At 42.5% G+C, this 24,008-nt stretch overlaps 2 protein-coding genes across 19 annotated transcripts in view; both read right to left on the reverse strand.

Annotated features, from left to right (window-relative positions):
* KIF25 (kinesin family member 25) overlaps positions 1-18,568 on the reverse strand; it is a 38,599-nt gene extending 20,031 nt beyond the window's left edge. The window contains exons 1-7 of one of the 2 annotated variants that reach the window (XM_081906872.1): positions 18,377-18,568; positions 15,582-15,647; positions 11,929-12,051; positions 9,581-9,719; positions 7,700-7,803; positions 7,086-7,174; positions 3,548-3,590 (exon numbers count right to left, since the gene is read on the reverse strand). In XM_081906872.1, the coding sequence (XP_081762998.1) occupies positions 3,548-3,590; positions 7,086-7,174; positions 7,700-7,803; positions 9,581-9,719; positions 11,929-12,051; positions 15,582-15,647; positions 18,377-18,553 (741 nt within the window). In that variant the 5' untranslated portion in view covers positions 18,554-18,568. The remainder of the gene's footprint in view (positions 1-3,547; positions 3,591-7,085; positions 7,175-7,699; positions 7,804-9,580; positions 9,720-11,928; positions 12,052-15,581; positions 15,648-18,376) is intronic. The other variant, XM_081906873.1, reaches the window with a different exon arrangement.
* Positions 18,569-21,190: 2,622 nt separating this feature from the next.
* Positions 21,191-24,008, reverse strand: part of AFDN (afadin, adherens junction formation factor) — an 87,490-nt gene continuing 84,672 nt past the window's right edge. For all 17 annotated transcript variants that reach the window (XM_081906757.1, XM_081906753.1, XM_081906748.1 and 14 more), the window contains one exon: positions 21,191-23,319. In XM_081906757.1, the coding sequence (XP_081762883.1) occupies positions 23,175-23,319 (145 nt within the window). In that variant the 3' untranslated portion in view covers positions 21,191-23,174. The remainder of the gene's footprint in view (positions 23,320-24,008) is intronic.

Here is a 24,008-nt window from a genome sequence, read left to right on the forward strand (position 1 = left end):
ATATACCCAGTCTGATTTCTGCAATAAATCAATTGCCATTACAATGCCAGAGGTGAGTTAGTATCAGGATTAGTGATGGTATTTGTTAGGGTTCAGGTACTAGACTCCATGAACCTTTCAACTGAAGTAGTAGTGAGATACTGGAGGGTTATAGAGGAAAGTGCCAGAAAGAGAGAAGATAGAACTGGAAACAATATGGAAGCAATGGGTTCATAATGCTTTTCTAGTAGCATGCAGAACATAGCAACGAGCTTTGTTGGAGGGTCACATCAAGGGAGAGGAGTGGGTGAGCAAGCCAAGCCAAAGGGTCAGCTTGCCATGTCCCATTGCTATAGCTCCTATGCATCTGTTTATTACATTTATATCACACCTTCCCCCCACCCATGGAGCTCAGGATGGTGTGTATAGTTTCTCCTCTATTTTATCTTCTCAACAATCTGGGATGTAGGTAGGGCTGAAAGGGTGACTTGCTGAAAGTCACTCAATGAGTGTTATGGCTAAATGAGGATTTGAACCTAGGTCCAAAATACTAACCACTATACCAAACCAGCCCTCATCTACATTCTGCTGATTCAGACGCAAATGCCATTAGGAGTCCAAACTAACAAAGTGCTGGATGTGTCCCAGTGATGCTAGTTTCTGACTCTAACTGAAAAATCTCCTTCCTTAGTCAAGGATTTGCTAGGTATGTATTTGGTGGAAGCTATTAGGGCTGGGGGGGACGCAGGTGGCGCTGTGGGTTAAAGCCTCAGTGCCTAGGACTTGCTGATCGAAAGGTCGGCGGTTCGAATCCCTGCGGCGGGGTGCGCTCCCGCTGCTCGGTCCCAGCGCCTGCCAACCTAGCAGTTCGAAAGCACCTCCGGGTGCAAGTAGATAAATAGGGACCGCTTACTAGCGGGAAGGTAAACGGCGTTTCCGTGTGCGGCTCTGGCTCGCCAGATGCAGCTTTGTCACGCTGGCCACGTGACCCGGAAGTGTCTCCGGACAGCGCTGGCCCCTGGCCTCTTAAGTGAGATGGGCGCACAACCCCAGAGTCTGTCAAGACTGGCCCTTACGGGCAGGGGTACCTTTACCTTTACCTTATTAGGGCTGGGAGATGTATCAATACATCATCCAAAATTGGTCCACATCGCGGTAACAGTTTCACAATATTTGAGATGGTGGTATATCGCGAATTACAGTTTGTGTGTGTGTGCGCTACGTAAAAAAAATGCAATACAGTGGTACCTCCGGTTATTAACTTAATTTGTTCCGGAGGTCCATTCTTAAGCTGTGACATAAGGCACGCTTTCGCTAATGGCACCTCCCGCTGCTGCCACCTGCGACTTCTGCTCACATCCCAGAGCAAAGTTCACAACAAGGGGCATCTACTTCCGGGTTAGCGGAGCTCGTAACCCAAAGCGTTCACAAGGAGGACAGTACGTAACACGAGGTTCTACTGTATGGGAAAACTGTAAAGCCAGTCATCGCTTCTCTCATGATTTTTGCCATCTCTGTTGCACTCTACTATAAAATAACAGTTGTAACAATATGTTAAAGGTAAGTAAAAATGTAGTAGCAGTTGCCAGGACATTACCCCGCTCCCCTCTACATAGTTCCATCCCTATTAAAGACGTTGTGATATATCAGTATATTGTGATGTTTAGTTGGTGATATATCACAAAGTTGAAAACCAGATATCACCCTGTCCTACTGTTTGCCTCTACATAGTTCCATCTTATTTCAGACATCATGATATATTGGTACATTGTGATATATTGTGATGTTTAGTTAGTGATAAACCAGACATCGCTCAGCCCTAGAGGCTATCATGTTTTATTTCAGCAGTTGGTCTAGAATCTAGACTCTAGATGAATTGAACTCTGTGAATCAAAACCCAGAACCTTCCGTTTGGTCAGTGTCAAAAGCACATATTCTAAAATGCAATCTTCAAAATCAAGCATTTGCACAGATGATTTCCATAAGATAAAAAGCAAATTCTGGTGATGAGTGTCAACAGGGGTGGTTGGAGTCAAAATGAGAGACAAGCATGAAGTATCAACATGCTTTGGGAAAGCCTTAGGTCTGCAGAAGTATGCAAAGTATTATTATTTTTAAAAAACATAAGAGGAGAACACCCTCCTCCAAAACAGCCCATTAAGCCTGTGTTTGAATGGATCCAAGTACATGCCTAGTTTGTATAGGGGACAGAGTAAATCTAATGCATGGAAGCACCATAACTCAGTGGTGGATAAGGTGCTTTGCCTGCAGACGACCCCAAGATCAATCCCCAGCATCATCACTTACACAAAAGGAAGAAAGAAATGATGGGAAAGATTGCAATCTGAAATCCTGTAACAGATGCTGCCAAGCCAGACAGACAGCACTGGGCTAGGTGGACAGAAGGCCTGAGCAAATATAACACAGCTACATATGTTCATGTGCTCTTTTGCTGCATTTTATATGCTACCATAAAAGGAAAATTGGCTGCACACTTGCATGAAGTGTAAATAATGAAGAGTATCTGATGGAAAGCCCTAATAGTCAAGAAAATTACTGCAAAACCTGAATTTAAAACTCCATCTTAGCTCCATGCCTTTCAAATGTTATTTCTTGTTAATGGGCTTAATTAATACTGGAATGCCATCTGGATTTGCAGCTCAGCTCTCAAGCCCCCTGCTTTGGTGGATTTAAGCCAGGTTCCCTTTAATGCACTTGAAAGCAAGGCTTGGTAGGCAGCTACATTTTAGACACTGTATTTCTAATCTCTGGCAAGACATCAGTGAAGCAACTACAAGTAGTTTAAGGCGGGAAATAACTTTTATTATTGGAGCTGAAGTGCAACTGACAGAACTCAGGCGTGTGATCTGGTGGGCCAAGCGCTGGATTCGAATGCTGGGAATGCTCACATATCATTGTGTCATCACAAGTAACCCTGTCAGCCTTGGTCTAGCTGAAAAACTGGAATAAGAATACAGTCGTACCTTGGTTTTCGAACAGGTTAGTTCTCAAAGGTTTTGGCTCCCGAACGCCACAAACCCAGAAGTGACTTCTGGTTTGCAAACTATTTTTGGAAGCCGAATGTCTGACGGGGCTTACAGAGCTTCCTGCAGCCAATCAGAAACTGCACCTTGGTTTCTGAACGTTTTGGAAGTCGAACAGACTTCCAGAATGGATTCCCTCCAACTTCCAAGGTACGACTGTAACCCCTTACACTTACACAGATGCACACGCAGAGTTACAGTGAGGGCAAATAAAGCCTTTTGCACATTGATATGCTAGAAGAAAATGATTAACAAGGGACGGCCAGAACTCACTTCACAGTGCCAGAAATAACTTCCTAGCCACAGTCACTAAGGAGGCTATACAGTGTGATGGAGAAATGGGGAGGGTAACATGGGGATGGGGAGTCAGTCATAAAGCGAATGCTGCATGTGAGGATGCAAAGCTCTTGGAAAGTGAAGATATCACGGTCCACTCATTCTTATCCCACAAGGGATAAGCGGTTTACAGCAATAAAAACAGAAAACACAAGCATTAAAAGCCATAGAAACTTAAATATACTCACATCATCAGCTTCACACACCACATTTTCTGGGATTTTTCTCTGCCTTTTTGACAACAAAATGTATTAACTTACAAAACATTCAAGAAGAACACAACCAGCAATTTGCATAAACTTTAACAAAACAGCCAATTGCACAAATGCCCAAGAAACCTGGGGGCCTAAGGCCCAATGATATGCCACAGGTTAGTGGCAAAATGTGTGCCCCTTGCTTCTCCCTGTAGAACCTACACTGGCCTTCTGGCTAGATGGGGAAGAGACTATCAGGTCCAGCTGTCCTCTGAGGAGAAAGAGAGGACCATCTCCTCTGAGAAGGGTGGCATCAGCTGGGCCAGTATGAGTCTCCCTGTCATGATGCGACTTACAAGAAGCAATTCCAGCTAGGCCAAGTGAAGACCCCACCCTATAAGGTCAACAACTTCTAGCATTATAGTCACTTCCAGGAAGAGCATTTTTCAGGGGTCACCAAGGTCGGCTTTTGTACTGTAAACAGTCTCTTTCCATCCAAGCTAGTCATTATAAGAACCTTGCAACATTAAGAATTTGGTGCCGGAGTACGCATGTTTTTCTCTTCCTTCCTCGTTCCTTTTTCCTTATGTGCTGTGTCTTTTTAAACAGAGGGCCGAGGCTGTGTTGTTTTTATTGATATGCAAGCCACCCTGAGAGCTTTTCAGACTGAAGCGTGGGGTATAGATGATTTTCTCCTGCCACCATCACATGAAGAGAGACATTACCCAACCCATTTGGGTCATCAGCAATCGTCTCAGAATTTGCTCACGAAGCTCCTCTACTGTTGGGAGCAGTTAATGGAAAGAAAGAAACAGCAAGTGGAGAGGATCTTTGTCAGGACCGTGGTTTGTGGGTTAAAATGGCTTTAAAAACCTTCTATCCCCTCTATGATCCCAATTCTGATCAACGCCCACCCCCAGCTGCTATTTCCGAATGAAAAATAATAAACATGCAGACTCAAACTATGGGCAGGATTCAACTACTTGTTGCATATGGAAAACAAGGTCCGCTCTCCCCCATCCTTCCCCCCTAAATCTGCTCCTGAAGATGTGGGGGAATGCCCAGGACAGGTTTAGGTGGCACAGGGAGAAGAGAGGGGGCAATCCTGTGGTGCCAACGGACCTCGTTCCTCACATGCATATCCCTTAGCACTACACTGAATTCCACCCTCAGCTCTTAACACAGTGTGAGCGCTAGCAATTGGACAACATGAAGAACAGAGCACCACATGAAAGGAAATGGAAGTGTGAGTTTGCAGCTGTAGCTGTGTGGACCTACCTGTGTAAGTGCTGGGAGAAAAGGAAGTTTTGCTGAGAAATGTATGGGGAGAGCAGAGAAACACAGGATGCTTAGACCTGTGCTGGAGCACTGACCACTCTGCTTTGTGCTGCAGTTTTGCAGATAAACGTACCGCTGTTTGGAGAGCCCCAGAAAAACAATTGTGTTCCTTGGAGCCATAAAAACCCTAGATTACACAGCTCTCCTCTTAGTTGTAATTGCTTTTCAAATCACAGCAGTATTTTATTCCTCCCCCCCTTCCCAAACCTTAGCAGAAATAAATACAACCTTCTTAAACCCATATACAAGCAAACATAAAGAGACACTTCTTGTGGCTTTCTGGGATTGATTTCCTTACATCAGGGTTGATTACAAAGCAACAGATTATAAAGTAGCAGTATAGGCTTGCTACACCAGCCTATCCCTTCTGTTCTTTCAGCCTTCGAGAGGGATGTGACATGGGAAAACGGTGTCTGAGTTAATGGAACCTGAACAGCAAGACAGGTTGGTGAGCAACGTAAGAAAAACATAAACACTCAATACAGTCATTCTGGGTGCCTCCAGACTGCCAATGTTTTGCAGGAGGGATTCAAGTTTGCACAATTAAAGTGTATTAAAGTGCTCTGTCACCCAATAAATCCCCTTTCGAAAAGAATGGAACTTCTTGCAGTTTGCAAAGTGACAAGGATGTGCATTAAGGTGTGTGAAAGGAAGACATGATTAATGGGAAGATGTACAAGCACCCTGTAAGGAAATCAGGATGAATGCAGGATGATTGATCACTGTCATCTAACCAGACCATAAACAAATCAGAACAAAAGACCAGTTATGATGTAGCTTTCGTGTACATCGTGATACATGCTCAACAAGCAGGTCACCTGGAAGAGTAATAAAGAAGGGGAATTGCCTACTTTCAATATCACTTTTGTGGCTCCATCTTTCATTGTCTGTATTGATAGTGTACTCACAGATTCATTGGGGGGGGGGGAAAGTCCCATTACTTTCTTTAAAGGAAAAAGGATAGCTAGCAGTCTGGAAAGGGCTTTGTTTAGCCCCCAAACTGTTTCCTGGGGCCCCACCAAGCCTGGAGTACGGGGAGGATTATGCGAGCAAGCCAGGCTGAAAGCATCTCGGCTTTCTTTTCTTTCCTCACAGCATCTTCCATACTGAGTTATGCACAAGATGTGCCAAGCTCAGAGGATACAAAAGGATGTTTCAGAGGCGCTTCCACCTTCATGAAAGCTAATCAGAAGATAAAGACAAAACGTTGAATCAATGAATGGAGACAGGGGCATGAAACAGGGTCCCCAGTCATGCATGGCATTCCAAGGAAAGGCAAATAAAAGCCCTCTTGCAGCTCTTCCTTGTTCAGCCTGAGGAAGGTTGGGGATGGAGTGGGGAGGGCCACACGTATGGGGATGCTGGGGCAGGGCTTGCATGTCAGAGCCCAAGCAGGTTGTTACCTCCTGTAATCTGAACCCGACAATGGTGATGTCAGAATCCTCCAGATCTAAGAAGCTGGAAGGCTATAAAAGGAGACATGAGTAAAAATCACCCTAATTTCCTCTAACAGAGAATTCAGATGGTTGAGTGCCAACAGAATTGGAGAAGCAAGAGGGAACCATTAACATGCCTGGATGAGCCCATGAGCACAGAAAAATGCAAAACATTTTTAAAAACCAAAAGGGACATGACAACCTCCCCCTCCACCCCCCAAAAACCTCCTCAACCAAAAGAGGATTCATCGTGCTCAATGGCTTGCAAGACCTAAAGAATGTTGAATGTTGGTTGAGGGAAAATGGACAACTGGGAGACAGAGGAGTAAACTGGCTTGCTTGATCCCACTACTGCCTTGGAGGAGAACACATCTGACTGGCTGGAATTCTAAACAGGAACATTCCTGTTAGGGTGTGAGGATACAATGCACGTTTGTTGCAGATTCCACTTGTAAAGTGGAAATGTCTTCCAAAGTATGTAAAAATGCAGAATCTAATCAACATTTTCAAACAGAAGTAGAACAATTAGACTGTTTATGATTCAGATTTGTACCCAAGCTTTCAAACACATTATCTGCGTGGCATACAATAAATATCTAACATCAATTCAGCCAAAAACAGCAACTCTATAAAAGCAACACCCAAATAAAACAGACCAACAAAAGTTTAAAAGCCTAGGAAAATAAAAAGGTCTTTTCCTGGCGCCAGAAAGACATACGAGTGTCAGTTAGCATAACTATATTCATGAAATAAATTACCTGTCTTTTAAGTCCGACTCTCCAGGAAGTGTATCAAATGGTAACAGGGGGCGGATCCTGCAATGGACTCTGATATTTCCCCTTAGTTCCTGAGGATGCAACGCAGAAACATAGTCAGCAGTTTAAAAAACTCGTGAATGAAATGGCGTGAATCAGATGCGGTAAGAAAATACAGAAAGTTGTGGTGTTGCTATCTTGCCTCATGACTATTGAAGCTCTGCCTCATTAAATTACCACAGAGAGTGAAAAAGTGTCCAAGTTGGTTTTACCCCGACCAGGATTTTGATGAAAGATGACAGTCTTAATCTCCTTAAGTCTGCCTTTCTTTCCCCATTTTTTTAGCCACTGTTCTTACACAGCACATAAGGTTGCAATTCAGACAACCCAACCGTTTCTTTAAAAAGCCCCACAGTTTGAAGAGGCAGCTGGCAATAAAGGGAAGGCAACAGGCCTTGGAAAGAGCAGACAAGAGAAGCCATGAGCACAGCCTCCTATGCAGAAACAGGAACTGATAAAAAGGAACTGGAAAGTCATCTCAAGTTGCACACTGGCAACTCTCATATTTATGCAGATCTTTTAAAAGACACTGCAGACTCAATTACCAGGACACTTACAATTAAACTGTTATGAAGTACTTTTCTCCTTTGTTTTTCTTTCTGGTATCGCTCATTTACTTCATGCAAGGACTGCTCAAGTTCAAAGGCTCTGGTCTGAAAGGCTGAAAAGACATTTTCACAAATGTTCACAGAACTGTTAGGCTATTTCCCCCTCAGGCATGGGCCTGAGAGCATCTGCACACTGATGCCTCCAAACAAGAAGCTATTTAAAAATGGAATATCCAAATATTATCACAGAGAGACTCCTCAAGTCCAGCAATCTCTTTTGAGACTTTGTTCTCTGCACTGAAAACATCCGTATGGTCCACAGGTAGAGAAGCTCTGCCATGAGTGCATCATGGCGGTATGCTATAGCTCCACCCAAATCGCACTTTGCTGCTGCTTTGTGCCTTGCTTAGGAGCATCTGGGAACAGAGTGATGGGCAAGATGGACCTTGAACCGAAGTACCTGGGCAATGTTTATATTAAAGGTAAGGCAGATGTGGTCCATCAGAGGCCACTGGGCTACAACTCCCATCATCCTAGACTATTGGCAATTCTGATTGGGGCAATTGGGAATTTGAGTCTAATGGAAGGCCATAAAAAGAGCCCTGCTCAATCCGGCAAAAGGCCCATCTAGCTAGCATCCTGTTCTCACAGCAGCTGGTCATAAGCTGGACATGAACGCAACAGCGCTCTCCTCACTTGTGACAACTTGTGCAACTGGTTTTCAGAGGACTACTGCCTCTGAGAGTGAAGGAAGACCATTGCCATTGTGGCTGGTAGCCATAGACAGCGTTCTCCAGCATCATTTCAAAAACCACAGGCTGCCCAGACCTGTGCTTGTATTTTCATTGTTCAGTTTCCATAGAAACATGCTCCAGGTCATCACTACTTTCATTAAAAAAAGAATTTTTTAATTTCTACTTTTCAAGTTTATACATTTCACTAATTTTATACATTTCAATAAATTTACAATCATTTTGGCATTTCAAAACCTGACTTCCTTCCCCGTTTCTGCGGTTCCTTAAATTTGTTTTTAATATCTTCTACATATCCAAATTAACTTAATTTGCTCATCTTGGTTTTTATGGAAGCCGCCCAGAGTGGCTGGGGAGGCCCAGCCAGATGGGCGGGGTATAAATAATAATTATTATTATTATTATTATTATTATTATTATTATTATTATTATTAATTCATCTTCTTTAAATATATACTCTTATGAAACTGCAGGTTATTATAATAATCCTGCCTATGTTTTTATCTGTTTATAATTTATCTGTAAATATTCAACAAACCATTTCCACTCTTTTATATTAAAAAAATTGTTATCTTGATTTCTTATTCTTCCGCTAAGTTTTGCCATTTCTGCATATTCCGTAAGTTTTTGTATCCATTCTTCCTTTGCTGGGACTTCTGCCTCTTTCCATTTTTGGGCAAGTAATATTCTTGCCACTGTAGTAGCATACATTAATAAGTTTCTATATATTTTAGGAAGTTATTTCCCTATAATTCCCATAAGAAAAGCTTCTGGGTTTTTTACAAAGGTTATTTTAAACATCCTTTTCATTTCATTATATATCATTTCCCAGTAAGCTTTAACCTTATCACTACCTTCAGTTATGGCTAGGTGCTTTTGCCTGACCCCTGTAACTCTTATTCTAAGGGGACAGGAAGACAACCCATCCACTTTTGAGTGGACCAGAGATGCAGTATGCTCTTGGTGCAGTACACCTGCTTCGTGTAAAGTCCTGGCAGCGGTAAAAAGTTGCCCCTCAACCCAAAGCCAGAACCTTCATTGCAAATTCTGTGAGCTGCTACCAACGGTGGCACTGCTCATATGGTTCAAGCGCCTTAGATGCCAGCCTGATAAGCTTTCACTGGTGCTCATCTCTTACTTTGCATAGCCTCATTATGCATCTGAAGCCTTTGGACAGCAGCCAAAATCTGACCAAGGTAAGTTTTGCCGTGATGCTGGACATCTCTGGAGAATGTGAGGGCAGACAAACGGAGATTCTTCACTTCTTGCTTTAGTTTCTATTTAAGAAACAGAAAGAACAATATTTAAGATAAAGGTAAGGTAAAGGACCCCTGGATGGTTAAGTCCGGTCAAAGGCGACTATGGGGTTGTGGTGCTTATCTCGCTTTCAGGCCGAGGGAGCCGGCATTTGTCCACAGATAGCTTTCCGGGTCTTGTGACCAGCATGACTGGCACAACAAAACACCATGATGGAAGCCAGAGCACACATAAACACGGTTTACCTTCCTGTTGCTGTGGTACCTATTTATCTACTTGCACTGGTGTGATTTCGAACTGCTAGGTTGGCAGGAGCTGGGACAGAGCAACAGGAGCTCACTCCATTGTGGGGATTCAAACCGCCAACTTTCTGATCAGCAAGCCCAAGAGGCTCAGTGGTTTAGACCACAGCACCATCAGCCTCCCTATGAACACTCTTTAGGGTACTGGGGGAGAAAAAGCAAAGGAGCAGCTTCATCTATCTCTATCTATCTATCATCTATCTATCTATCTATCATCTATCTATCTATCATCTATCTATCTATCTATCTATCTATCTATCTATCTATCTATCTATCATCTATCAATTATCTGTCTATCTATCTATCTATCTATCTATCTATCTATCTATCTATCTATCTATCTATCCCCTTATTGCAGAGATTGGGAACTGGATCTGGCCAGGAGGTTCAGACAGGAATGGGGTGGGAGAGCCCCAGAACAGCACATAGAGAGGAGAGGGGAGATCATTTTGTCCGGCAAGCTGAAATTCCTGCACTGACAGAACACTTACCTTGGTGCAACTTTTAATTCCTTCCTATGGCTGCAGTTCTACACTAATATAATTCCTACTAACTCAGATGGGATTTATACGACCTTTCACAGAATATCACTGCACTAGGATTCCCAGCGTGAGCATATATTGGAACTGCATGCCAACGATTCCCAAGGTAAGCTGTGGGGGCATGTATTATTTATTACAACTGTAACCTATCCTCCGTCCAGGTGTTTCACAATCAATATGATTTCCCACTGGGGACTATTTACCCTGGGCTTCTTCCAGCAGAATTATCTGGACCCATTTTGGTCTACATTCAGATTAAATAATAATTTACTGAGGTTTCATGTAAACTGCTTTGTGGTATAGAAATGTCTAATCAATCAATTAAATCACCTGCGCCCAAACCCAAGACCTTTAGAAAAAAGAAAAACAAAATAATAAGAGGCTCCTAAAGGCCAAGTTACATTTTAAAAATTCTCTGTGTACAGAGTCTTTCAAATTCTGATGGTGCAGCATTTGTATGTGTACTCAGAAGGTAAGTTCTATTCAATTCCTTGGGGCTTACTCCAAAGTGGAATAGAATTGTTGAGCTGGAAAAGACACTGTGGGTCATCTAGCTCAACCCCCTTGCAATGTAGGAATCTCAACTAAAGCATCCATCACAGATGGCCATCCAAATTCTGCTTAAAAACCTCCAAGGAAGGAGAGTCCACCACCTCCTGAGGAAGTCCATTCCATTGTTGAACAGTTCCTACTGCCAGAAAGTTCTTCCTGATGTTTAGTCAGAATCTCCTTTGAGTGTCAAAAACCCCTCCCCACAAGAAATAAAGACACAGGACACGATGTTTAAGTTTAATGGGCATGAAATGGCCACAACTTTATTGATTAGAGAATTGAAGGTATTGGCCCTAGGCATTGGCTCCTATCCACTACCCGGCATGGTGACCGGGAAGGGTTAACACAAACCGTGGGGGTCCTGTTGAAGTATGGCAACTAGGATCCCACGGGTGTCACCGCTTGGGGCGTGCCGGAGGCCCTTACCTACCTAGGTTTCGGACAAGACAACGCCCCTCGGAGTCCTCTACCGGACTACCCTTTCCTTGGGGGAAGGTGATGGTGTTCCTTCCCCCCCATAGATTTGCATAACAATAGAACCCCAGCCAATGCCTAACCGCCACTCGAGCGAAGCTCGCCGCCAATACCTTCAAACCTGTAACCAACTCCTATACCCTGCTAAGATAACCCTGAATCCAAGACCTAATCCCTGCGATGATGTCACCCAACCATATGTCGTTTCCTGCATCAGACAGATGCACGCCATCCCTTCTGTAGAGGGCCTCGTTGCTGATCTCCTTTCTTGTAATTTGAATGCATTGGTTTGGGTCCTACCCTCTGGAGCAGCAGAAAACAAGCTTGCTTGTAAGTAGGGCTAGGACTAGTGCTTTTACCTGTATGGCTTCATGCAGCTGGATTATTACGGATCTGACACTTCCATGACACTTCTGCTGCTTGTAATAAGCAAAGCTATCATTTGCTTCTTCACCTGAGATTTTCCCAATAATTCCTTGATTCTGTTTAAAAATAAAAATAAAAACCCCAGATAGTTCAAAAAGACAAATAGACTGGCAATTGGAGATTTCTACAAAGACCAACAACATAAAATGTAAACATTCAGAAAGTCAAGTGTTATAACCCACAAAGGTTCACTGTATATTTATGCAAAGGCTGGATGTGAAGAATTGAAATTTTTCACATGAAGCAATGGTTTTCTACCACCCCTAGTTTTTCTATTTTCCTTTATGCATGAAATGTTTGATCACCTTCAGCTTCTAACTAGGTTCTCACAAATGGTTGTCTATTTGAATGAATGACAGTCTTCCACTTAAGTCAGCAGTGGGAGATTATAGCTGTAGACACAATGAATTGATTAACATTTGACTTCTTATATTAAAAAGTTCTGAAATCCCATTTCTGTTCATAAGAACGGGGAAATGAAAATCAATTTTGAGAGCAGATGAGTTCATTTAACCCTAACATTCTTGCCACTTTCCAAGTATCTGTTGTCATTTAATCTTTTACTCCACATTATCATGGACAATGAAGGTTGGTATATTTTCCAATATGTAGAAACTCTCAAGCTCAATACATACATTAATTTTTTCTGGTAGATTTCCATCAAGACATATGCAGCTGTGCACAAAATTGTTTCTATTGCATAGCTCCAGTGCCCTGTGTGAGGTGCTTCTGTGTCAATCCCCTGACAATTTCTTTTTAAAGTTTCATGTAACAAATCTGATGAGATGCAGGCATTTATGACAGCTGCAAGCCATAGTAAGCCTCTGCTACCCCCTGCATACCCTACTGCTGAAAAGGCCAACGGATCTGATATTGTTCTTTTTCTGAAGTGGTCTGTGGATTACAGCTGAAGATCAAATAAAAGGTTCTGGTGTGTGGTTGTTTTTTCAGTAAGGTGACTGGCTATGATCAAAACCAGAGTAAATGCTGTAGGCCAGTAGTTCACAATTAGCTAAGTATTGCGGACCTCCTGTTTTTAAAAAACTAAGCCCCCTACTTTTGAAAACTGATACTTCTATGGTAGTTTTTGCTTTGTGAATGGTGTCACTGGCCCCCTGGGGTCTGTGGACCACCAGTTGGGAACCACTACTGTAGGCAATTGGGTGAAAATGGTTGACAGCAGGTTCAAAAGGGACAGAAAGGAAGTATTATGTTACACAGCATATGCATTAAAACAAGAGGTTGTAATGAGAGAAGGCAGCGGTGGAAAAATTATGGTTTAAATCACCCCCCCAATAAACTAGATCTATTGCCATGACAGCTAAATGCAACCTCTTAGTATCCAGATACAAGCACAAGTCATTTCTTCAGCTGCTCACCATCCTTTTCTGGCTAGACCAGTCAGTGTCTTTTTGGTGTGCGCCAGAGCTGCTACCTGCCTTTGATGGTTGTTTCTTGCAAGCTAAGTGTCAAGATGCAAGCAGTCCATGTCAAAAATGGTTTCATCTGAGATAAAATTGTAAGCTCCTGAAGAGATGCCAGTGAAGACTTTGAAGCACTGCAGTCATCATATGTCTCCACCACATTATTCTGGTAAGTACTTGCAGAGAAGCTGAGCTCAAAAGGCAACATCTGGTTTTCAGTCAAGTTCTATTTTGTTTCAGTTGATCCCCGTTTTTATCCTTAAAGAGTTAACCAAGCCTCCACAAGGGCAAGAGACTTTCATGAGGTCACCCAGCAATTTACAGTCTCACATTAGATTAGAACCTCTTGGCTGACAGTTGCTATTACCACTAATCCCTGCAGTCTGCCCTAATGCGGGCCCAGCCTCCCACTGTTCCAAGTTTTCTAAATCTCTAGCAGTGTTGCAATGCAAGATGCAAAATCCCTCAGCAAGGATAAGTGTCGACTATGCTCAACAATGGCTTGAAAATTAAATTAAGGCAGCTATAAAGAAGAAGCAATATATTGTCATCTTTTAAAGGTTTCTCAGACACTGGTGGTTTCCACTAGACCTGTTCTTCCTCTTCCACTTAACAATAACAAAAATGCTATGCTGAATGAGACAATTAAGATTACTACTTCAGATCAGTGGACCACTGCATAAGTTACCATTATAATAGTTATGCAATCTGAATCTGGTAACCTAGGAAGCCGGTATTTATTACATCATGTGAAAATAGAGAAACTTTACTGCAGGGACCCATGCTTAGCACCAGCGTGCTACAATGTGTTTTCATAGCCATAGTGAAATAAACATGTATAATCTGCCTCATGTGTTTTCCGGTAGAAGAGGGTACATGCAAAATCTGTAACATGTGGCCCATCATTTATTCATTCTTGCAAGCAATCACTTGAAACACAGCTGCAAAGAGGCTGCACCACATGGCAAATTTTTTGCATTAATAGTGTCTCCCCATGTAGCTCCGCTGATTTTCATTTGCACCAGCATAGCAGAAAATGTTGCAATGTTGCACTTCCTAAAAACGACAGTATTAATTAAAGGGGAGGATCAAATATTAAATAATTCCCTGTAGCCTTGAATTCTCTCTAATAGAATGAAAGGTAAAATGTGTTCCACAGGTAAGAAAACATACAAATGAATTCAAGAGGATGCCAATATGGTTAATGAGAAGGCTCAAGGAAGCTATCTATAAAAGGCAGGAGCACTTTCTGTAAAAAGTAGGTGTCTTACAATTATGAGGATAAAAAGGAGCATAATGTTAAAAATTGATTTGGATTAGATTGCCAAAACACTTAACAAGCATTTATTTAAATTACAACTCACAGAACTGGCAGTGGAAAAAAATGCCTATTCTACGCTGGAGATAATGAGGAAAGGATTGAAAACGAAACAGCCAGTATTATAATGTTCGTAGATAAATCCAAAGACTTGTGAATTAGGCCCTTGTCTATTCTAGGTAGCAGCAACTGTTCAGGAAGAGCTGTGTCAGGTGATAATTACAGTAAATAATGTTTTAGTTGAGCCTGCAGGTTGACAGATGGCTTTTACTCTGCTTATACTGAAAGGTGTAGTAATACACACAAATATGCATAGCAACCCAGGGGAACGCTGCAGGATGGATAAGAAGATACATCTCCATCCAAGTTGTTTTATGCTGATCTGCACCAGTCAGATCACCTGTTGTAGCACATTCAGTCCCCATCGGCTGGATACCTGATCTAATATCAGGAACCAGATGCAGGATACACATTTTTCAGAAACCTGGGAACATCAAAAGGTGCTTTATGCTGAATCAAACCACTCATTCATCTAGCCCAGGATTCTCTCCACTAACTGGCAGCAGCTTTCCACAATTTCAGACTGGGGTCTCTCCCAGCCCTACCTGGAGACATGGCCATTCCCCAGCAACCTGTCAGTAACTCTCTTTTGGCAAGCACATCTTCCTGGTCAATGGATATTAGATGGAAGTCATTTGTAAAGTGAACTCAAATTGTAGAACTATGCTTCCTGGATCAGTGTGTTTATTTACATAGGTTTGACCCATTAATAAGTTGAAATTGAAAGCTTGGGGGGTTATACTATAGTGGGATGAGGAAATGGAGTACATTATACTATACTTACTTTTGCAAGCTTGAGATGCAGAAGGGCATTTTCTGTTTCCAGCACTATGATCCGTTCTTGCTTTGTCTGGGAAAACATGGTAAGCCTGAACTTAAATGGAAAAAGTAAGTTATACAAGAAGCCAATTTAATTCACTGCTAGCAACTCCTCCGATCCCAAACTGTATCTGTTTCTCACTCTAAGAGCCAAGCCATACATTACAATACACCAAACTCTCTGGTCATCCTTGCCTCAGGGACAATTTGTATGAGGAACCCTTTGGTATACACTACAAATCAGCTATTTGATATGTAGTTTAAAGCTTAGCTCTTATCACACAATTTGGGAAGGGAGTATTTGTGTTGGGGGGGGGGTTAACTGACACCTGTAACATGGAAAGAATTTAAGACAGGGGCCAAGTATTATTCTGCATTGATTTAAGTCACTACTTTCGCAGAACATTTTAATAACAAAAATCACAACAGCTCTAAATCATTATTAAAAATCTTTCCCCATAAAAATGTGTGTGCCATCACTGCATCCACCTCTTTGTGCTTTCCCCTTTTTCAGTAATATTATTTCTGAACTGCCACTGGCAACTGTACAACATATTGGAGAAGGAAGTGTGGGAAATAGCCTCAATGGGCCCCATTGCATTGCCCTTTAGGATTCTAGAATGGTAGCCCCAGAAAATATGAAGGGATTATAAAAGGGAATAGATTAGATTGCCAGCAGATTTGTTCAGTTCTACTCCAAAGAGGAAATATCCAATCATTTGTGTATTTAAAATGTAACAACTTCAAAAGCATACATGAATGGGGTAGGGAAAAGTGTGCTCATCCTCATTGTCTCTGTCCAAAAGATGTCAGAATCACATTGAAATGTGCACATCCTTGTTCCAAAAGTGTTTGGCATGATACTGGGGTCTTGTTGCGAAGACTTTCCACGAGTCCTTTCTGCACAGAAATACCACATACCCTTAACATATGGAAGAGGAATGCACCTGCTGCCCAGCTTCCTGACCTGCAGATATTGAATATCTTCATCAAGCAGGGTGCAGATCACACAAGGAGAGTCTATGCACACAGCGTGTATGAACATAAACTTTGCGCAGATCAGTGTGAAGAGGGCGCTACCAACAAGTGCAAACTCACTCTCCACTCAATATGTTATATGAAACAGTTGTGTGAGCAGCACACTAACTACAGCTAGAGCAGGGGTCAGCAACCCGCAGCTCCGGAGCCGCATGTGGCTCTTTTACACCTTTGCCGCGGCTCCGGGGCGAATACTAGCGAGGGGAGGAGGCGCATTGTGCGCCCCGACACTCCCCACTGTGGCGGGCGCTGTACTGGCTGTGACGTCGCATGGGGCGGTGCGTGCGTTAGTCACGCACTGTCCCGACGTCACCTTCCCACCCGCTGTCAGATCGCGGCTCCGGATATATATTTGTTTTAAATGTCGCAATGGTTTTGCGGCTCCCAGTTTTTTCCTTCTTCGGAAACGGGTCCAAGTGGCTCTTTTTGTCTTAAAGGTTGCAGACCCCTAGAGGAACCGTGAACCCCTTCAAAGCGTTACCTTTTCCAATCATGAACGAAGCCACTGACTGGATAGCGTGGTGCTGTCATTGCTAAGGTTGCAAGTGTGATCAGCTGCAATTCTTGCATTGCAGGGGGTTGGACTAGATGATCCTCAGAGTGCCTCCCAACACTATGATTCTATGAGACCGCCAGCAACAGTGTAGTCCAGAGAGGGTCATTTGAAAGCAAGAAGGAAGTATCAAAATGCCCAGGGGGGACCCAAAGAGACAAGTACAAAAAATATTTAGGGGGGACCTTTAAGGAGGCACCCCACAGCATTAACCCAATAAGGACTGAGCCTGTTCAGTGGCCACAAAATGTGTCTGTGTTGGCAGCAGGGGTGCAAATGGAATATCCTAGAATGGGGCAAGAATAGCAGGCTGGAAAGCTGAACAGGAGTGCTCCACATTGCAACATTTTGTCACAGGTCCTAATTGGTGTACTAAAATGAAGCAGACAAAACTCTTCAATATAAACTCTGTTTCTCTGACACACAAGCCTCAGTACACTTGGGCCTTAACCAGGATCCAGAACTCAGTTCTCCATTTGAAAGATCAGCATGCTATGGTTCATTTTCCCTTCAAAAATGAGCAAATGCAGGCAGGGCCAGATTTAGGTTTGATGAGGCCCTAAGCTACTGAAGGTAACGGGGCCCTTTATATGTCCAGGTGTCCTTTGTCAACAACAAATTGTTGCTGTTTTTTGTGTTGAATAATATGCTATATGGTAATTTATGGACCTAATAGGTATCTAAAGCCATTTGCATATAAAAAATATGTATTTCATCAAAGTAATTGTTGAACTGAAATACAATTAAGAAGAAGTATATTAATAGTGAAATTATTATTAATCTTTAACTTAAAATGATTTTTTATTCATAACAAACTTAATAATGCAAACACATTGGCATTTGGCAATAACAAAAGTTTGTTTTTATATTTTGGAAACGTACATGCAGTTGTTTTTCCCTTTACATTTTTTGGGGGGCCCCAGAGAGTGGGGCCCTAAACTATAGCTTGTTTAGCTTATAAGTAAATCCGGCATTATGCAGGCAGGGAGCTGCTGCAGGAGTTCTTGCCCTCTCTCATCTCACTGCGATATTTATTATAAAAGAAGGGAGGGAGGGATGATGGAGCTAAACCCAGGGTGTATTACCCACAAGGACAAGTTGGTCACCCCCCCCCTCTCTAAGCCGGAGCAGTTTCGCCCTTGCCAAGCACCCCTTTCCCAGAGACTCACGCGCAGCTTCTGCTCCAGCTGCCGGATCCGCTGCTGCGACGCAAAGCTCAGGCTTATCCCATCCCCGGGCCGCATCCTGCAAGTTTGCTGGTCCAGGAGGGGTGGGGTGGAAGCCTCTTCTCCCTGCCGCACTTTCTGGCAAGCCCGTTTGAATCGACCAATTGCAGCCAAGGACATAGCTTCGCCGCGGTTGCCACGGTTACTCCTCTCCGCTTCCGGGAAGGGAGAGCGTCGCGATTGGCCGGGCTTGGAAAGGGGAGGGACTCAGCCGAGTGGGGATTAAAGAAGCTGCTTGTGAGTTCTCTGCTGGTGATTCCAGCGGAGACCCTTTGCCTAGTAGGCAGAGAGAGGGGCATCGGCAGCGCCGGAGCAGCTTTTGCATTTCAAGGATATTGTCAATACTTGTGTTTAAAATATAATGAGGGTGGTGCCTGCAAAGCGAGAGGAAGCAGCTGCCTCCTGCTTTATTTCAACTAGGCAAAATAGGCTCGCAATCCTTTAACCCAGGCATAGGCAAACTCGGCCCGCCAGATGTTTTGGGACTACAACTCCCACCATCCCTAGCTAACAGGACCAGGGGTCAGGGATGATGGGAGTTGTAGTCCCAAAACACCTGGAGGGCCGAGTTTGCCTGTGCCTGCTTCAACCCCTCTCCCCTTGAGCAATAGCTGGCAGTGGGCAGATAGCAGGACAATGAGAAGAGGATTCTTCTCCACGCTTGTTCAGTTCGGATTTCCCCTCTTTCTAGCAAAAACTTAAGCCCAGCCAGGAAGTTGATAAAGGAATGAGTAGAATGTGAGGCACAGGGGACTAGTTTCACACCTCCCGTTACTAAAGCCTAGATCAGGAACCTTGGGTAGGCGTGAGAGTGTAGCACTGAGTTCTGCATAAAACAAGATCGTAATTAAGCAAGCACTAATCTGTATCACAGAACTAACCAGGAATGAAACAGCCTGTCAGAGATTAAGGTCATCTACACATTTTAGATTGCCAGAGGCGTCTTTTTTTATGCCTGCTGGGTTATTTAAATGTGCATGAAAATGACTTTAAGTTTATGTGGATCTTGGAGTTTGTTTCTACCTTAAGATTCTCCAGCACTTTGAGATCTCCCAGATTCTATCTTCTATTGAGCTAGATAACTAGGAGTAGAACTTTCTTGGCAACTCCCAATGCTTGATAGAACTGCCCTGAAGCCCCTATAGCTTCCCCCATACTTTCTGTCCAAAGATGTGCACACACTTATTTTTCGAAAGCAAAATTTTCAGTGGTGGACTTAACTTGGACAGCTGGATGCAAAGAAGTCACCTATCAATCACATGACATGTGGGGTGCCCTGCTCACCTGCCCAAATCCCTCCTGCTTTCAAAGCCTGCCCCATGCCGATTCTTAGAACCTCCAGTTCAGAGCTATCTTTAAGGTATATGTGTGGGTAGAGATTGCCTCAAACACTGTTAGCTTCAATTCATTCCCCACTCTTCCATCTGAGCACGGACCTCCTTAAAATACTTCTTTGAACCAGGCATTGGATGGGGGAAAAGAAAGAGACTGAAGCATGTTGTACTGGCTCCTTTAATATTCTCTCCACTTGCTTGTCCCTTGCTTGCTTGAAGGACGAAGTACCTCAGCTGATATCACCAGGAAAAATGGCCTCGAAGGCCAAATTTGGTCTGCAGGTTGGAGGCTCCCTGGTCTCCACCCCTGGTTTATAGCCAAACTGCAATTAAATCTGCTGTATATAAGAATTTCCCACCTCTGAATTCAGAGGTGGGAAACCTTTAGCCCATGAGCCTTATTAGGTCCAGCAGAATTTGGTCTGTGAGGCCAATTTCTTCAACTGTGGCCACCTACACCACACCTGATGTCATTATATGATGTCAGGTGATGGGGCAGGTGGAGATGTGGCTGCCAATGCACATCAGAAGCTGACTGGCACTGTGAGCCCGCTAGCCGAGATTGGCTGCACTATAGAGTTCACCATGAGAAACTCATGGTTCAGCCAATCCCAGTAGAAAGTAGAGCTTGAAGTCTGCACCTATCAGTGGTAACTTTAAGCCCACTTTGCTGGGCCTGGATTTTCCTTTGAGGTGCAGCTTGTCATGCTACAAATGGGGAAAAAAATGACATAGTGACACCAGGGGATTGACAGGTGGGCAGAACTCACTCATCCAATATGGCCCGCAGACAGTTAAGGAACCCAGGATCTGGCCACTTGCTTTACCCAGTTCCCCAACCCTGCTCTAATATGTAAACCAGTAATTTGGTATTTTACAAGTTCTTAAGTAGAAAAAAAGGGACGCGGGTGGCACTGTGGGTTAAACCACAGAGCCTAGGACTTGACGATCAGAAGGTTGGCGGTTCAAATCCCCGCGACGGGGTGAGCTCCGGTGCTCGGTCCCTGCTCCTGCCAACCTAGCAGTTCGAAAGCACATCAAAGTGCAAGTAGATAAATAGGTACTGCTCTGGCAGGAAGGTAAACAGCATTTCCGTGTGCTGCTCTGGTTCGCCAGAAGCGGCTTAGTCATGCTGGCCACATGACCCGGAAGCTGTATGCTGGCTCCCTCGGCCAATAAAGCGAGATGAGCGCGGCAACCCCAGAGTCGGTCACTCTTTACCTTTAAGTGGCAAAAACAGCTCACTGCCAATCTAGTTTACTGAACAGACATTCATCTATACTATGCTATAGATTCTATAGTGTTATCAAAAGCTAAAGTTCAATTACCCACTTTGTGTCTCTGATTATATTTTAGGTAAATGTGTAACAAAATAATTAGATATTGACATTTGTGATTTGAACAAATACTCTTGATACAGACATTATGCAGTGCAAAGTTAAATACAATACAAAGTTTATTAAAAATAGGTTGCAAGTGAAATACAGTAGAAATGGGAAACTACAGCAGTTTTGATGTTTCTTTTTTTTTCATAATAATGCACAGACAGTTATGAAAAGCACTTTTACTCATATTCACATGTGGCCTGAATGCCCAGTAGCAGTCAAATCCACTCCATGGTAAGTGATATTTCTTTGCTTAGGTTCTAGCAGCAACAGTATTCCAGCCACAGAATATCTAGTGTTCTCAAGATAAATTGGGGGAGGCTTGCTTTTCCTGATTAACAGATATAGCAAGCATGCAAATCCTTCATTAACACTTTCAACCAATTTCATCTCCTACTTCATATTTAACAGGTGAACGGTAAAAGCACACTTTCAAATAAGAAACCTGAAATATGTAAAAAAAATATTTACACTCCAATTTTAATATCATTAACTTGCATTTATTTATCATACAACTCTTATTAAAAGTGATTTCTAAGGCAGTGAAAGTCTACCCTCTGCATTTGGAAGTGTGCATAATTCCCTAAATATATATTTATAAGATAACATATTATACAGAAAAATCATCTAAAACCCAATTAAGGGCTTTATCAAATAGAAAATTTGCTTAGAATCACAATATAATATATTGTTTTAAACATCACACAATGAGAAACAAACTCTAATGAGGTCCTTATTCTCAACATCAGCCATACAGGAACAGTGGGAGAAAAAAAGATTTCAACTGCTTAAAAATTAAATAATGCTGCAATATAGTGTGAAAGATAGCTTGAACTGCCAATATTTTCTACAATATATAGAAAGAGGATGCTAGTAAACCAAAGGCTGCTTGACTAGCACTTCTCAACATGAAAGACCAAGTGATGTGCTGCCAGGCCACCGCAGTAAAACTATTTTTGGCAGACAATACTTTCATGTTTCTCATCACAGTAATAGTAACCATGTCCCTCTGCAAGTAGTACTTAATATGCTATCTATTAGTACTGGAAATCTTCTAGTCCTTTTAACATCTAACTTTGGTTTTGTCTCAGCTACAACGGGAGCTACCAGAAGAAACTTATTCCCTATTGCTTAAGTCTGGAATTTCTACATAGTTTTAAAACACTGTATTATCAATCTACACGTACACACACACACACACACACACACACACACACACACCATTCCTATGCGTCCATCTATATTTTACCAATCTCTTCCTTCAGCTCTTACCAAGGATTTCACAACTCAAGTTTTAAAAGTGGTTTACAGGTCAAGTGTAGTGATGAAGGAAGAAGAGCTGGAAAATCCAGGGTGCAGGTTTTATCACATCACTGGACTGCCACCAATATAAGTCAAGTATTTCATGTCCCCATAACTGTATGAATATAGATATCACTCTGTGTCTAATGATTAAATGTGCTAACACAGCCCTTTTAGTTTCAGAGTATTCAATTCTGTTTTTACTGCAAGAGAATATCCAAGGAAACCCAGACTCGAACCACAAGTTTTCAGTGATATGCTAGTAAACTGTTTACCACCTCATACTTTGAATCAAACAATCTAGAGTGCAACAAGCCTGTGCAGAGTTTAGTTTAGGCAGTTCAAGCTATAGCCACTTTTTCTGTTTAGCAGCTAACAAAGTATTTTTTGTAAGACAAGGAAGCAACAATTCTTCAGTAAGTGTGACCCAGGACCTTTGCAGAAGTAGTTAAACCCTCAAAGAAAGGAAAGGGTGTGGAGAAAGGACATAATGACACTTGATTCATATAATTAAAATACATTTTACAGTGCTTTCATTGTATAAACACAAGCTCTTGGGGAAAAGATGTTTTTCTTGCTATTGCAACATATCTAAATCTCAACCATCCAGATGTTGAGATTCCATCTCAATTGTCAGAGGACACTTCTTCCTTCTTGAACAGCCCTTTCCCTAGTCCCACAGATATTCTTCGGATTATGTTTCATAAGGTGCCTGTAATCCTATTTTGTGTTTAATTCATTTTCCAATTCCATTAATTTCCTAGATGCCTTAACTTTGTTGGACACATCCTGACCCTGGGAAAAGAGTCTCTGACGTTCCCGAAAAGTCAAGTTTTCTGGTGCACCAGGTAAATCTGCATCTTGACTGCAAAGAAAAAAATATCTCAATGTTACAGAAGTATTACATTGCCAGAAATCTAGATGCTTTGCATATTTTTTAGCTGGGGTCTGCAATCACTTGCATATGTATTTGTAAATCCCATAGAAATAAAAGAAGCCTATTTCCAAGTAAACCAGATTAGGATTGGGTTGTTAGTCTTTACTTTTGCATGGACAATTTTGTCCACGTATCAGATTATGTACAAATGTCAGTGCTGTTGTAAAGACTGCTACAATGTTTTATACAAAATTAGTTCATACTTTAGATTATTGTTATTATTGTTATTAAAAATTCTATACTTCATCCAAAGATCACAGGGTGGCTTATAATATAAAAACACAATAATACATAGTATAGTGACAAAAACAAACAAACCAATGACCCTCTCCAGAGTTTAAAAGTCCATAGATATCCCTGTTCAGATAGGGACAGAGTTGGGCCACCAGCTGAAGCTGGTGAAAGGAACTCAGCACCACTGAGGCCACCGGAGCCTCAAGTGGAGGCAATGGAACAGGAGGAACTCCCAAGCTATGAAACTCGCTACTTCAAAGGGAGTACAGTATAACCCCTTTAAGAGCAGGCAATCTCCCATCCATCTGGCCAAGGAACAGTGCCTCAGTATTATGCAGACTGAGCTTCAGTTTGTTGGCTCTCATCCAGTCCATTACCAAGGC

The sequence above is a fragment of the Podarcis melisellensis genome (genome assembly GCF_964234715.1).
Source record: "Podarcis melisellensis genome assembly, chromosome: 3".
Lineage (NCBI taxonomy): Eukaryota > Metazoa > Chordata > Lepidosauria > Squamata > Lacertidae > Podarcis > Podarcis melisellensis.